Source organism: Panthera uncia, chromosome A2 (genome assembly GCF_023721935.1).
Source record: "Panthera uncia isolate 11264 chromosome A2, Puncia_PCG_1.0, whole genome shotgun sequence".
Lineage (NCBI taxonomy): Eukaryota > Metazoa > Chordata > Mammalia > Carnivora > Felidae > Panthera > Panthera uncia.
In genome coordinates, this window is record NC_064816.1 from 5,802,263 (window position 1) to 5,818,143 (window position 15,881).

Genomic DNA, 15,881 nt, shown 5'->3' on the forward strand with positions numbered 1-15,881 from the left:
CCCGGGACCGAACAGGGAGGGGGGACCCCGGGACCGAACAGGGAGGGTCCCTGCGGTGAGGGTGAGGGCGATCCTTGTGGGGGCGGGTCAGCGGGGCTGGGGGGGCATCTTGAGGGAATCAGGGGTGCCTGGAACCGGGGATCGGCGGGCGCCGGGGGACGTCGCAGGGGACCGAGGCCCAGGGCGAGGAGTCTAAGGACAGGGTACAAGAAATGGACCGAACAGGTCACCTGCGAAGAAGGGGCAGCGTGGATTGCAGAAAGCTAGACAAGTCTGGGAAAAAGCCATATGGCTCTCAAGTCGTTCCAGACACCCCTACATGGGTCTGTCCAGATACCCAAAACTCATACTAGACACCCAGGCAGGTGCCATCAGATACTCAAAACATGCTTTCGGGTACCCCAAATAGGTCAGACACCCTACCTAGATCTGTTAGTTACCCCCCCAAACGACTCAGAATCTGAAAAACATGCCAAATCACCCCCAAAGTACCAGATATCTTCACCCAGGAGCCATCAGACACCCCCAGATAGAAACGTGTCAAAAACCCTACTCAGAAACTTCTAGAGGCTCCCCCCAAACACATACCAGATACCTCTGACACAGATACTAGTAGATACCCCCATACAAGTGTCCAGAGTCTAAAATACAAGCCAGACCGCCCCCCCCCCCACACACACAGGTGTTCGTAGACACCAGAAAAAAATGCCAGATGCCTCCCCTCCCTCAGTTCAGCACTCCCCCCGCACGATCAGACATTCGGGCTCTGAGGCTGCCCCACCCCTTCCCAGGCCCACCCCTGGTGTGGCAGTGGGGCAGTAACCAGGAGAGGAGCCAAGCACCTCTTTCGCCCAAGGTTCAAGCTGGCCAACCAAGCCGAGATCGTTCCAAGCCAAACCCACTTCAAAACACCCACAATCTGTGGTCGAGAGCCCTCAGTTCAGAAACAGGGTAGCAGAGTCCCCAAGCGACCTGCCTGCAGTTGAAGTCTATTGCATCATGGTCAAGAGAGGGAGCACGTCCAGGAAATTGGAGGTTCCGGAAGCACAGGGACGTGCTTCCTCAGAGGTCAGAAGCCCTGACACAGGTGCTTTTGAGGTCTCAATGGATGTGTAAATGCTCACTCTCAGAGTTCCTATGACTTTGGGACTTTATTCCAAAGGCAATGGGGAGCCATTGACGATTTTAAGCAGGAAAAGTGGCAAGATCCTTATTTCTATAGCTACCTTGGATATAGAAACCTTCAGGTTGATACAATTCTCCCCTAAATGTAGACACCAACTTCCTCAAGAGCCTGGCAAAAAGGAGAGGTATCTCTTATCTTTCTTGTATGTATCCAACCGCTCTGCATTTATGAAGTCCTTGTCATGGGGCAGGGACTCTGCTAAGAGCTAAGGAGACGTTGGGAACATGAGTCTGTGGCAGTGTTTCTCAGTCTTGGAGCTATTGGCAATTGGGGCTGGATGGTTCTCTGTTGTCGGGGGGTGTTCTATGTGTTGGAGGATGTTGAACAGCACCCCTGGCCCGTATCCACTAGATGCAAGTAGCACCCCAGTTCTGATGACAAAAAAAAAAAAAAGGCCTCCAGATATTGCCAATGTCCTCTCGGCTAACAGCAACTGCCCTAAGAGACACTCGGACACGGATACAGTCGCCTAATCCACAATCCAGGCCTCCTGGGGGACGTGGCCGTGGCTTTGGGTCAAAGGGTGAGTAAGAGTTATGCGGCCGAGGGAGTTCCGGGAACAGCACTGAATGAGCAAGGTGCAGGTGGTGTATGTGGGCAAAAGTGGAGAGGTAGGCGGGGTCAGGCCATGGGGAACCTCAGAGGTCAAGGCTATTAACAAGACTGTCCGGAATGGTGTTCTGTCGGCGGGGCTGGTCTCTGGGAAAGCATCTCCGCTTTACCCCTGGAGACCTGCCCTCCGTAATTACCTGGAGCGTGACTCATTCCCTGTTCTGCGGAACTTCCTGTGGGGCTGTTTCCTCTAAGGGACAGATAGTAACATCTGGCTTTGAATGCCTCCAGCGGTAGGTAGGTTTGTGGCTCGTTAAACCTGGCGGGGGCGGGTACTCTCAGCCTGCTGGGAGCGAGTCACGGCCGTTGTGGCCCCACAGGCCTCCTTACACAGGCATGGGGGTATGGTTGGGGGTCTGTGGTTTCGACGCTAGCTTTAACTCGACGATACAGGGTGATGATGATGGACGCTACGTACCCCTACATACCAGGCACCATGCTAAGGGCACCCCACATATTTTCCTTTACACAAACTCGAATCTTCTGTGATCTCAAAGATCTGTCCTGAAAATTGTCTCCAGGAGGCAGACCTTGATTCCCGCCATCGTGAGAGTATGCTGCATTGAGTTACTTCTTGCCAAAGCACAGAGTAGGGAAAGGGAAAAGACGGTCACCTGGCAGGTGTAACCTTAACCAGGGGGTGAAGGTTAATATCCTCAGGGGTGTTGTGTCGGTAGCACTTATCCCCTGATAGGAGGAGGCAAGAAGGTTCCTGAGCCTATAACCCTAATTATGAGAAAGCATGGGACACACCCAGATGGGGGACATCATACTAGAAACCCAACTGATACTTCTCAAGACTGTGAAGGTCACGAGCAATACAGAAAGACTGAGGAAACTTCACAGGCCAGAGAAACTAGGGAGACAGGATGACTAAAGATAATACAGTATTCTGAGTTGGGTCCTGAAACAGAGAGAACCTGAGTGGAAGAAGAAATCTGGTGAAATCTGAGGAAAATCTAGTTTGATGAATAATACTGCCCCCGGGAGCCCAGGTGGCTCAGTCGGTTAAGCGTCCGACTTCAGCTCAGGCCATGATCTCCTGGTTCATGAGTTCAGGCCCCACATCCGGCTCTGTGCTGACAGCTCAGAGCCCGGAGCCTGCTTCTGATTCTGTCTCCCTCTCTCTCTGCCCCTCCCCCACTCATGCTCTGTCTCTCTCTCTCTTTCAAAAATAAATAAACATTTTTTAAAGAAACTTAAAAACTTACTGCACCAATGTTGGTTCCTAAGTTATGACAAATGTACTGTGGTCACAGGTGATGCTAACATGGCAGGAACCGGGAGAAAAGTTAGAAAGCGACCCTCTCTGCTCTCTCCACTTTTCTGTGATTCTAAAATTAAAAGTCTAGGGGCACCTGGAGGGATCAGTTGCTTGAGCGTTGGACTTAGGCTCAGGTCATGATCTAGAGGTTCGTGAGTTCGAGCCCCGCATCGGGCTCTCTGCTGTCAGTGCGGAGCCTGCTTCGGATCCTCTGTCCCCCTCTCTGATCCTCCCCCGCTCGCACACACACTCTCTCCCTCTCAAAAATAAACGAAGATTTAAAAATTAATAGAAAATTAAACTGAAAGTCCAGGGGGGGAAAGGGGGGCTACTCACCCCCTCGGGAGGGGTAGGAGGAGTTAGTTTGTTGTGCCAAAATACTGCTAAGAGTTGTATATAGACTCTGCAGAGTGGGGGTGGGGTGGGATGGTCAGCGTCCCTAACTCCCACGTTGTTCAAGCGTCTGCTGTACAATTCTGTTTGTTCGAACCATCCAGATCGTGGTATTTTGTCAGGCAGCCCTAGCTAACCCACCGCCTGAGTCAGAATTTTGCCAGAGGATTTTTGCAACGACAAAAAACCGAGGTAACCACAGGGTCCCTGCCCCTAGGCCCCCGGTGCTCTCCAGGGAGCCTCCACTTGGCAGGGGTGAAGTGGGCTGAGGGAGTAACCAGCACAGGAGGCCACGAGAGAGAGATTTAGAGGCAGTAAAGTTGAGAGACTGGCTGCCATCCGGAGGGTTGGGCGGGGCCACCGGACTCACCAGAGCTCAGGAAGGGTTTGCCGCACAGGGGACAGCTGGAGTGGCCGACGAACGTCCCCTGGGCCAGCTGGTGCCCATGGATGCATTCCTTCCTCTCTCTAGCATCCTGACCCTTGTCCTTTGGTTGTGCTGGGCTCTTCCCCTGTGGGGGACAGAAGCGAACCTCAGAATGCCCCGCGCATTTGGATCTCCCTGGCGTCACAGGGCTCCAGGGCCAGGGGCAACCTGACAATGTGGAGAAGGTGGACGGGGTACCCACCCCCACCCCGGTCCGGCGCCCCCTGACCTTCTCCTTCTGTCTGGTGACTCTACAGCGGAGGGAGCTCAGTCTGCGTTTCACCCTGGTGCTCCTGTCACTCCGCTCAATCTTGCTGGCGCTGTCTTCGCTCCTAAGGGGTGGAAAGATGAACAGGGAGGGGCGGCAGGCCCAGGTCGCTCCTGGACCCCACGTGGAATTTGTCCCCCGCGGCCCCCTCGTCCTGTTTCGCTTCTTCTGTGGTCCCCGCACTCTCTCCTCCCTCCTCTCAATCACTTATTCACTCGACAAACACAGATGGTTACCAAGTTCCAGGAGATGGGGGTACCGGGTTCACAGAGGGGACTGCAACATGGTCTCAAGCTTGGGGTCCCTCAGCGGGCCCAGGCTGGAAATCTTGGCTCTGTCCAGTTCTGCCTCCTCCCTGCTATTCACCCGCGACCCCACCTTCTGATCAGCCTACGAATCCTGCCCATTTTTCCTTTGGGGTATCTCTCAAATCCTGCTCTCCTCTTCCCCCTTACATCCCAGCCCCGGTTCACTGTCATGCCTCTCCTGGATTACCGGCACCCCCTCATTTAATGAATACAGTTGACCCTTGAACAACGCAGAGGTTGGGGCGCCAACCCCCTGCACAGTCAGAAATCCGTATATAACTTCTGACTCCCCCACAACTTAGCTACTGAAAACGTAAACTGTCAATTAACACATTTTTTATGTGTTATGGGTATTGGGTACTGTGTGCTAACAATAAGGCAAGCTAGAGAAAAGAAGATGTTACTACAAAAATCACAAGGAAGAGGGGCGCCTGGGTGGCTCAGTCGGTTAAGCATCCGACTCTTGATTTCAGTTCAAGTCATGATCTTGCGGTTCGCGGGTTCGAGCCCTGCGTGGGGCTCTGCGTGGATTCCCCGTCTCCCTCTCTATCTCTGCCCTTCCCCACTCGCTTTCTCTCTCTCTCAAAAATAAATAAACTTTTTTTTTTTAAAAAAAGAAAATCATAAGGAAGAGAAAATACATTTAGGGTCCTGTACAAGTATTTATTGAAAAAAATCCACGGATAAGTGGACCCGCGCAGTTCAAACCCGTGTTGTTCAAGGATCAACGGTATTTATTGAGTCAGCAGCAAACAAACCCAGCCCCTGCGGAATCTATCCACTGGAGGGAGATCCACACCTCCAGTCTGCAGACCCTGCCCTCCCCCCAGCCCAGTCTGTGCTCACCATTACCAATCACCAGAGAGTGGTGCTCCAGAGTCACAGAGGTGATCTGACCCCTGCTGACTTCCCTCACCTTCCCTCTTCCCAGCCCCACCCTGACACCATTCCTTAGGCCTTTCCGTTCCCCAGGAAGGCACCCCTTTCTTGCCCCTGTCCTCCTCCCCATGTGTTGGTGAACCCCTACTCTTCCATCGGAAGCCAGCTCAAGCCGTCGCCTCCTCCCGGAAGTCCTCCTCTGCCCTCCAAGGTGTATGAGGCGCCTCCCCAGCCCCTACCTCCATCGTTGCCCTGGCAGTTCCAGTGAGAGGATGGCGGGGGGGGGGGGGACCCCACCTCCCGCCCCCAGCTTAGGGTCCTGCACAGAGGGCCACTGGTAGATGTGCGCAAAGCCAGGACGGGGCCCCAGCCCGAAACTCCCACTTGCAAACTTACTCAGACAGGAACTCAAACCAGGTGAGGTTTGAGTGGGCTTCTCCAGGGCTCACTGACAAGCGAGCCCTCTGTCGGGCCCTGCAGGGTCAGAGGGGACAGATGAGTGGGTCGGCAGCCCCTCCTTCCCCAGATGTCCCATCTCCTGCCTCTCCCCCCACCCCCACCTTCCAGTGCCCTGGAGCCACATCCAGGACCCCACCATCCCCCCCACTGTGGGCTCTATCCACGGTCACTGTGACTGGTTTCCCAGCAGAGGGGGGGTAACACCTCTCGGCCAAACAAAATCAGCACGTCAGGAAGACTTTCTAGCAAATGGCAGTGTCTTGGGAAAGAGGCATCGTTTCTCATTTGTGTACAGGTGCCTTCTGGGCTGGGTCCCCCCGCCCCCCACATGTCCCCTGTCCTTTCCCACGTGCATTCCTCCCCCCACCTCTCCCATCCCTGTTTTCTCCCCTATCTCCCCGTCTTGTCCACACCTGTCCCCGCAGGCTTTCTCCCCACACTGTCCTTCACGTCTGGTCTGTCTTCCCAGCCCCGTTCCCTCACGCGTGTCCCCCTTCCCACTCACCCGTGGTACTGTCGAAGTTCCTGAAGCACCTTCTGGACAATCAGCCTGGGGTAGGGGGCGGGGGAAGTGTGTAAAAACAGCGCACCGTCGCCCTGGTTGTAGACACATCCCCCAAGACGCGCTGTGACTGCCCAGCCGGTCCCCAGGTCCCCATCCAGCCCCTGCCCGGGGGGCTCAGCCCCTCCCCCGATGCCATAGTGAGAACCTTTCTGAGGGGCCTGGGTCTCTCCTCTGGGAGAGGGATGGGGTGAGAGAGAAGACTGAGGTCATGGGGGGCTTGGGAGGGACCCCCGCCTTGGCCCCTTGGCGGTCCACTGGGGGTCCCCTCCCCACCGCGAGGCAGACACTCACACGTGATCCGGTTCCACATGGTCCTTTTCCATGCACTCCAGCACCGGCGGCTCCAGGCCTGGAAGCGGCCCCCACCCCAGGAGGCATAGGTGTCAGGGGGCTCTGGGGCAGGCCGGCCCTGTGTGGACCCCCTCTGACCCATCCCTGCGGAACTGGAGACCGTCCAGAGGGGGCTTGCCACTCGGGGAGGGGAGGCACCAAGGGGGCAGAGATCCAGTGTTGGAAGCGCACCCCTGTCCCTCCCTCGCCCCCCCCCCGCCCCCGCCCCGTGTCTCAGGAGTGCTTACTGTATGCCAAGTGCTGTGCACAGGTGTGCTCAGTGAAGCCCCAGGTAGCCCCCCGGAGATACGCTCATTGCTCCCTTCTTACAGAGAAAGCCACAAGGGCTCAGAGATTTCTAGCAAGTGGTAGATCTTGCGGTTTGTGGGTTCGAGCCCCGCATCGGGCTCTGAGCTGCCAGCTCAGAGCCTGGAGCCCGCTTCGGTTTCTGTGTCTCCCTCTCTCTCTGCCCCTCCCCTGCTTGTGCTCTGTCTCTTTCTGTCTCTGTCTCTGTCTCTGTCTCTCTCCCCAAAATAAATAAACATTAAAAAAAATAAAATAAAAAAAAAAAGAAAAGTGGTAGTTTTGGGTTTAGACTTTGGGTCTATCCGACAGCAGAGAGACACAGGCTCTTAGGACAGAGATTCAGAGATAACGAGGGAGACGAAGGAGGGGACAGAGGCAGAGACAGAAGAGCCCTAGGTGAGCGAGGGCATTGAGGTGGTGCGGTCCACTCTGGCTGGAGGCCCAGAAGGATGGGGCAGATGCCGGAGGCCTCTCCCCCTCTGCCCCACCCCCCACAAGGAGTAGGGCCCCGGTTCCTGCCCCTAAGCCCCCTCCACCAGCAGCCCTTTCCCAAACTCTCAGGCCCAACTGGGGTCCCATCCAGGGAGTCCCCCAGCAGAACTCCCCTACCCTTCTTGGTTTGAATGAGGGAACCCCCCCAGGCTGGGCTACCTTGAACAGCAGGAGTGGGCACCTCCAAAGCCGGAGAGATTTCCAGGGAGCTGATCTCATCAAAGGACACGGGAACCGACCGTGACCTCACTCTTTTCTCAGGGCTGTCACATTCCTGTGGGGAATAGGCATCTCGATAAGCCAGGGAGGCAGCCCGGACTGCAGGCCAGCTCCCCAGATAGAGGGTCCCTAGCCCCATCCTCCAGCCGTGGGCGGGGGCTTGCCTCGGCCACCGGGCACAGGGATAGATCCCCGCAGCAGCAGCCGAGGGCTGGAGCCCCGAAATCTGAGCTCCGGATGTCAGCCCATCAGGGATTTCTCCCCAGGTCATGGTCCTGGCCAAAGATGCCTCAGCCACAGGCTACAGCCCTGAGGCTGGAGTCCCAGACCTGAGACGAGATCTACCCGGTCACCAACGGGGCTTCCTTCCAGCTGCAGAGATGCAGAGACATCCCCCCAGCGTCCCAGACCATGGGTTAGACTTGTGACCGAGGATCCCCTACTGTGGACCCCACCCCAATGAAGAACGCTCAGGCCTGGGCTGGAATCTCAGGACTCAGTGACTCCCCGGTTATGGGCGGCCCCATGAACAACCCCGCTGTGACAGGTAAGTCCCACTAGCTGCAGGTAAGGAACCTCTTCCCTCCCACCCGCCGCGCTGGCTCCTGGGTCCCAAGCTGTGGTCCCGAGGGTGGTCATGGGTTGCACCCACCTTGCCTGGGTGCTCTGCTGGGGTCGCACCCCCAGACAGACACTGTTGGGTCCAGGCCTGCAGATCCTCTCCCGGCAAGTTCAGAGCAAGGCTAGCCAGCGTCCGAGGGAGACAGGGCCCCTCGTTCACAGCCGCGGCCTGGAGGCTGAGCCTGGCGGAAGAAGAGAGGAAGGCAGGGCTTCAGTGTGTCTTCTCCACAGGGCTGTTTCCCCAGCTCCACATCCAGGGTCTTGGGGGGACCTGTGGGCCATCCTTCCCGGGGGGCAGGGAGGAGTGGTCAGGGTATAGGGGGGTGTTCAGTCTCCCCATATGGGAGGAGAGGTCGGGGGAGACTTGCTGGGGACTTTGCAGGTAGGTCCACACCTTTGCACGGAGGACACATCATGTTTACCCAGACCGGATGTCTGTTTGCGGTGACTTGGGAGGGGTTGAGGGAGGCAGGTGCGGGGTGGGGGGGGGCGGTCAAAGCCCCCCTCCACTGTGTGGGGCTGCTGCTGTGTGTGGAGTCAAGCACACGTCTGTGTTCTAATCACGAGTGCATCCGTGGCTTGGTGCATACATGCGCGACCAGTGGCACCTCACACATTTAGGCTTTTATGTAGGGGCTGGAGCTGGGCGAGCACGGACGCCTGCAGGCGGGTACGCTCGCTCGGTGCGCACGGGCCCGTGTGTGCACCTGCCGCGCGAGCCTACGGTCTTCGTCTCGGGGTCGTGCGTGCTTATTCAGCGGGCACGCGGGCTCGTCCGCCCTCACAGGCTGTGTGTGCGGGACGCATGTGTGTCTGGGGAGCTGGTCTTTGGGGCTTCCTCCGCCGACACTGCAGACACCGCCCCGCCCCCTTGCAGATTGCAGGGGCGAGGCCCCGCCCTGTCCTGGGGGCGCGTCGCGGAAGCCTGACCTCTGCCAGCTCTCGGAGCAGCTCCGAGACCTTTCCCAGCTGCGTCTCCGAGGCCCGCCCTGGGACTCTGCCGAGCTGGAGAAGGGGGAATCTCCTCCGGCCTCTTCACTGGGGGGGCCGCTGTCCCTGGCCTCCCCAGGCTGGCTGTGGGAAAAGGCCCCAAGGCCCAGGTCCTGGAGATACTCGCTGCCCTGAAGGGCCCCCAAGTCCAAGCTGAGGTCCTCGGCGCTGTCGCTGAGCTGTCCTAGAAGGCCATCCTCCTGGAGACCCGTGTGGGAGGGGAAGAGGGCGTTGACTGCGGGTGCCAGAGGCCCCTGCCCATCACCCCCCCCCCCAGGTGGGGTGGAATGTCCCCCAGGCGATCTGTCTAACCTGGGCCTTCACGGCTTCATCCCAAAAAAGGGGGCTGGAAGTCGGGACCTCTAGCCCTGACTCCACCTTGCTCGCTGGGTTTCCCTCCCATGGGCTTATAAAAGGGGGTAATAATCTCTGCTCTGCCTCCCCCCCCCCCACCCCCCGCCGCCTTGTTTAATGTCTTCGAAATCAGTTTGTAAAAGCTCAGCACACAGATAAGTCATCCTTGGCGCTAAGGGCAGAATTTCATGCAGCGCTGGGGCTCCCTGCCTTGTCCCTGGGGTGCTTGGTACATTTCCTCATAGGTCTGTTGGACCCCAAGTGTCCGTCCCAGGCCCAGGCTAGGGTGCAGCAGGTGAGGACCTTGCCTCAGGCACAAAATCAAAGCGGGGGGGGGGCCCTCAAACTCAGGAATCCAGAAAAATCAGGTTAGTATAATACATATATTTTTTTTTTAATTTTTTTTTCAACGTTTTTAATTTATTTTTGGGACAGAGAGAGACAGAGCATGAACGGGGGAGGGGCAGAGAGAGAGGGAAACACAGAATCGGAAACAGGCTCCAGGCTCCAGGCTCCGAGCCATCAGCCCAGAGCCTGACTCGGGGCTCGAACTCACGGACCGCGAGATCGTGACCTGGCTGAAGTCGGATGCTTAACCGACTGCGCCACCCAGGCGCCCCAATACATATATTTTTAAAGTCAAGAGTCAGGGGCGCCTGGGTGGCTCAGCGTCTGACTTCGGCTCAGGTCATGATCCCTCGGTTCGTGGGTTCGAGCCCCATGTTGGGCTCTGGGCTGACAGCTCGGAGCCTGGAGCCTGCTTGGGATTCCGTGTCTCCCTCTCTCTCTCTCTCTCTCTGCCCCTTCTCTGTTCACACTCGGTGTGTGTGTGCGTCTCTCAAAAAATAAATACACAATAAAAATAATAAAAATAAATAAAATGTCAAGAGTCATGCAAAGAGAGTCACGATGAACAGATGATCAAAATGTTAAATCATGACAGTACTGGACCCTGTGCTTGTACGACTCACCTCACTCCCGTCCCCTATTTCTGGCCCTGCTCCCTCATGGCCTGGAGTGCTCCAGCCAACACCTTCCCCTCTCTGACAGGGAGAAGCCCAGGGGGCACATTACAAAAGGCTCTGGGGCCAGCCCCCTCGGCAGCCTCAAGCTGCCACCCACCCACCTGCGAGGCAGCGGCGTGCCAGGCCCCGTGAGACGCAGAAGATACACAGAAGTGGACGACGATGTGCCAGCCGGTAGTGCTCCCCACACAGTCATCCCGAACTAAACCTGCATTGTCGCTAATCCCACAGCAGCTCCACCAGGGGGCACTGTTGTCCCACTTTCCAGATCAGGAGACTGAGGCTCAGGGAGAAACAAAGACTCACCCTGGATCACACACAGCCGGACTCAAACTCAGGTCTGTTTGGATCCAAGCCCTCTGCTCTTTCTTACGCTTCTCTCTCCTTGCCCTATTCCTTTTTCTCTTCTCTCTCTCCTTCCCAATCATTCTATCTGCCATCTTTTCCCCCAGCCAGGGAACTTGCTTTTCCTCTCCTTGGAAAACCTGTTCTCCTAGTCCACCTATGGTTGGCCTGGCAAACTCCTATTCATCCTTCAAAAGCCAGCTTGGGCATGACCTGTGGCACAGAGACTTTCCTTGTCCAGACTTTTGTTAGGAGTGTCCTCAGACCGGGTTTGGTGGGTAGGTGGGTGGATGGGTGGGCTTCTCCCCACTGCCTCCTGCAAAGCCAATGCTGAGCATGGCCCCAGGCATCTATGTGGTCTCAGGCAGCCTGTGAGACACTGTCCCAGCTGGTGGCCTGAAGGGGCCACGAGGGAACATGGCCCCCTTCATGGACCCTACACAAGTCCCCCAGGAGGGCGCCCGGCTGGCTCAGTTGGTAAAGCATGTGCCTCTTGATCTCAGGGTTGTGAGTTCAAGCCCCAGGTTGGGCATAGAGATCACTTTAAAATAAACAAACAAACAAACAAAGATGGATGGAGATGTTAATAGATGTGCTTAAAAAGAAGAGGTCCCCAAGGATAGTATTGCCACATAAAATACAAGGCACTCAGTTATATTTGAATCTCAGATAAACCCCAAGTATTTTTTTAGGGTAAGTATATTCCAAAGCATCGTAATATTTGACACTCAAATCTAACTGGGTGTCCTCTGATTTGGTTTCCTCAGTCTCGCAACCCTAACTCTGGACCATTTGGTCAGGCAGGGCCAGTCCTCTACCAGGAGAGGGAGAGCAGGGGGGCCCCTGCTATTGCCTGGTTTGGGGTATTTTCGGGGAAGCTTCCAATTCAACATTGAAAGTACCTGGAAAGACGTGCTTTGCAGGGTCTGGCTTTTCCCGCTGACCTCGCCTGCCTGGAGCTCTCCACGGTTTTTACCCCTTCCTCCTTCTTTTTCTCGTGGTAAGGTAGACATGACATAAAATTTGCCATTGTCATCATTTTTAAGTGTGCAGCTCGGTGGCACTAAGGTACCGGGTAGCTTCTAATCTGCTGCCTGTCTATGAATCTGCCTAGCCTGGGGACCTCAAGTAAGTGGAATCGTACAATATTTGTCCTTTCGTGCCTGGTTTATTTCACTTAGCCTAATGTTTTCAAGTGTATCCGTATTCTAGCATGTATCAGAATTTCATTCCTTTTTAAGGCTGAATAACACTCTGTTGTCTGGGGCACCTGGGTGGCTCAGTCAGTTAAACATTCAGCTCTTGGTTTCGGCTCAGGTCGTGATCTCACGGTTCGTGAGTTCGAGCCCCGTGTCGGGCCCTGGGCCGACAGTGTGGAGACTGCTTGGGATTCTCTCTCTCTCCCTCTCTCTCTGTCCCTCCCCTGCTGGCATGCACTCTCTCTCTCTCTCTAAATAAATAAACTTAAAAAAAAAAAAAAAACCCTTCCATTGTTTGGAAGGACAGCCCTGTATGGATATCGGCAAAACCACATGTTGTGTCCCATTCATCCCGCGATGGACACCCGGTTGTCTCCACCATCTGGCTGTTGTGGGGCACGCTGCTGGGAACGCGGGCGTGCAGATCTGTTGGAGCCCCTGTCCCTGCTTTTAATTCTTTTGGGAGCAGGAGGTATCCTGGGTTTGACTTCTGGAACACCCTCCATACGGCTCGCACGGCCTCCCTTTTCCTTGAATCTTCCCTTTGGACCCGCTGATCTTTGTCCTCCCCTCCCTGGCCGCTCCTTCTCTGCCTCCACTTCCTCCCTCTGTCCTTCATACGCCAGGCTCCCTCTTCTCCCGCTTCTCCCGTCTCTGGCTGCGGCTGGCCCCGGGCGCCCCTCCCCTTCCTGTGACCTCCTCGCGGGTCTCCCCTTTCCCCAAATCACTCCAGTCCCGTCCCTGGTGGCTGGACAACCTCTATGGACTCCCATCTCCCCTGCCACTGCCTGAAAGGTTTCCTCGTGTCTCTGGTTTTTCTCCTTCTGTAAACATAAACATGTCAGGACAGCCTCTTGGCCTGGGCCGGGCCCCCTCCCCCTCCTCTGCATCTGGCCTCCCTCACCGGAGGCAGAAGTGGGATTGTGGCCAGGGCTGGGGGTGGCAGGGGTGATGGGCAGTTGTGGCACAGGCTGTCCTAGCTCCCAGCAGCAGGTACCCTGAGGGAGACGGTGGGGAGGGGGGGTGCCTCATCCTTTGCTTCGAAACCTCTTTCCTCCAACATTGCCCGGGTGAGAAAAGGTGGGAGCCAGCCCAATGGGGGCCTTTCCAGGCATCCGACTGAACAGTGTATGCTGGGCCTGACGCCCCAGAGAGGAGGCGATAAATCCAGGCTCTTGCTCATGGCCCCTGAGGAGCCTGGGCCTCCGGCCACCGGGGGGATGTGGGGGGGGGGGAATGAGCTCCCCCAGTCAGACTCAGAGGCGAGATGTCCCCGGAATGCCCACTCTGCAGAAGGGCTTACAAGGTGCAGATTTGGATCGTACACGGATAAACTTCAAAATGTGAATAGTTCCTTATCTTGTATCGTTAGTAAGCCACGGCCTGCCAGAGCAACTTTAAGCGTGTGGTTTCTCCGGTTCCATTTCATCAGGTAGGAAAGGAGACGGGCATCAAACAAAGTACAAATAAATGGCAGGGCAGATGGCTCCTGAGTAGAAAAGCCTTAGTCAAAGGGTTGTCTCCCTGGTATGACTTGTATTAGCTCAGTGTGACCTCGGGCAAGTTCCAGCCCCTCTCGTGGCCTTAGTTTCCTCATCTGTAAAATGGGTGTAATGCTGTCTTCTTGTAGGATTACTTGCTGTGTGGGTACGAGGTGGTGTGGACACATCGCAAACCCTGGATCAGTGGAAGCGATCTTATGTTAGTGGTTGTTTTCCTATTTCGGGACTCAGGGCTCTTCCTCTGGGGGGGAAGATGGTTGTGTTAGATGCAGTCACACAGTCCGTCCCTGCCCTCCCGGAGCTAGTTGGATAGGAGGGATGGTTTAACCCAGCCATTAGAATCAAGGGTGATAGAATGTTCCAGGAAGCAGGCTGAAGAACTGAGGGAGGCCAGCTGGCCCTGTCTGGAGGCACAGGAATTCTGGATGGGAATTTTACTTAGAAAATCCCCTCGGGGTGCCCGGCTGGCTCAGCAGGTGGAGTGTGTGGGCTCCTGATCTCAGGATTGAGAGTTTGAGCCCCACATTGGGGATGGAGATTACTAGAAAGAAAGAAAGAAAGAAAGAAAGAAAGAAAGAAAGAAAATCCCCTCTACTTTCTTTTTTTTTTTATTTTTTAACGTTTATTCATTTTTGAGACAGAGAGAGACAGAGCATGAACGGGGGAAGGTCAGAGAGAGGGAGACACAGAATCTGAAACAGGCTCCAGGTTCTGAGCCGTCAGCACAGAGCCCGACGCGGGGCTCGAACTCACGGACCGCAAGATCGTGACCTGGCTGAAGTCGGACGCTTAACGACTGCGCCACCCAGGCGCCCCAATGTTTATTTTATTTTTGAGAGAGAGAGAAAGACAGAGTGTGAACGGGGGAGGGACAGAGAGAGGGAGACACAGAATCTGAAACAGGCTCCAGGTTCTGAGCCGTCAGCACAGAGCCCGACGCGGGGCTCGAACTCACGGACCGCGAGATCGTGACCTGAGCCGAAGTCGGACGCCCAACCGACCGAGCCGCCCAGGAGCCCCTCCCCTCTACTTTCAAGTACAAAACCAATGTAATCGTTTGCGTAAACAAACCTATTAAGTCTTCTGCAGACCCCTCTGCCAGGCCAGGGGATGACCAGCTCAGCTGGAGTTACTGGGCTGGACATAAGGGAGCTTTTCCAGAGCCAGGCTCGAGGTCTGCTCTAAACATTTAAAGGCTCCCAGAGACTGGAGCCAGAAGGCCCCTGCCCCGATGCCCTGGTCAAGACCACCTCAAAGTGTGTGATCAGCACTGTTGGGTCTGAGTTCACCCCAACCCATCCCTGCACCTACTAATTCTGGTCTCCCTGCCCTTTCCTCCAACAAAAGTATTGAATGCTGTCTCCAGTTGGTATCTCAAGGAGGCTTCTGAGACAGTTGTAGAAGGCTCAAGATGGAGGCGGGCCATTCAGCCGCAAGCCTGATGAGGTCTGTGTTTCCCTGACCCGAGGTGTGAACCCTCAGGGCCCAGCAGGCCCCTCCCAGGACCTCCTTGGAGCAAGCTGAGACCTTGGGAAACAGAGTTAAATGGAATATTTTTGTACCCGATGTTTACAGATGCTGTTGGGAAGTTATCAATAAAAAGACTCTGTTACTAAAAGTGGGGGGGGGAAACCTGGGGCGCCTGGGTGGCTCAGTCGGTTGAGCGTCCGACTTCGGCTCAGGTCATGATCTCACGGTTCGTGGGTTCAGGCCCCCACATCAGGCTCTGCTGAACACTTGCTCAGAGCCTGGAGCCTGCTTTGGATTCTGTGTCTCCTCCCTCCTCTGCTCGCGCTCTGTCTCTCAAAAATAAATAAAAGTAAAAAAATAAAAATAAAAAAACTATTAAGTACAACCCAATTAGGAAAATTTAGACAATCTTTAGATACCTTCCAGAGCTCATCCCAAACCAAAAAAACCCTATATCCAACCACATAAAATAGTGTCCATATGACATGTAAATGATCTCTCGAACTGGTCAAGTTTCACATATTGGTCAAGTTTCATGTATTTTAAAAAGGTCTACATCTTACGAATTAGTAGACAGGAGACTTTCAAGAAGTGTCCTATTAAATGTAAAAAAGAAGGAGAAGAAGAAGAAGAAGAAGAAGAAGAAGAAGAAGAAGAAGAAGAAGAA

The 15,881-nt window shown here is 55.4% G+C and overlaps 1 protein-coding gene across 2 annotated transcripts in view; it reads right to left on the reverse strand.

Annotated features, from left to right (window-relative positions):
- Positions 1-15,881, reverse strand: part of ARHGEF18 (Rho/Rac guanine nucleotide exchange factor 18) — a 73,731-nt gene that overhangs the window by 55,536 nt on the left and 2,314 nt on the right. Inside the window, exons 2-9 of one of the 2 annotated variants that reach the window (XM_049642371.1) lie at positions 9,260-9,519; positions 8,361-8,511; positions 7,649-7,763; positions 6,653-6,710; positions 6,302-6,346; positions 5,734-5,811; positions 4,112-4,214; positions 3,826-3,967 (exon numbers count right to left, since the gene is read on the reverse strand). In XM_049642371.1, the coding sequence (XP_049498328.1) occupies positions 3,826-3,967; positions 4,112-4,214; positions 5,734-5,811; positions 6,302-6,346; positions 6,653-6,710; positions 7,649-7,763; positions 8,361-8,511; positions 9,260-9,519 (952 nt within the window). Of the gene's footprint in view, positions 114-3,825; positions 3,968-4,111; positions 4,215-5,733; positions 5,812-6,301; positions 6,347-6,652; positions 6,711-7,648; positions 7,764-8,360; positions 8,512-9,259; positions 9,520-15,881 lie in introns of those variants that run through there. The other variant, XM_049642372.1, reaches the window with a different exon arrangement.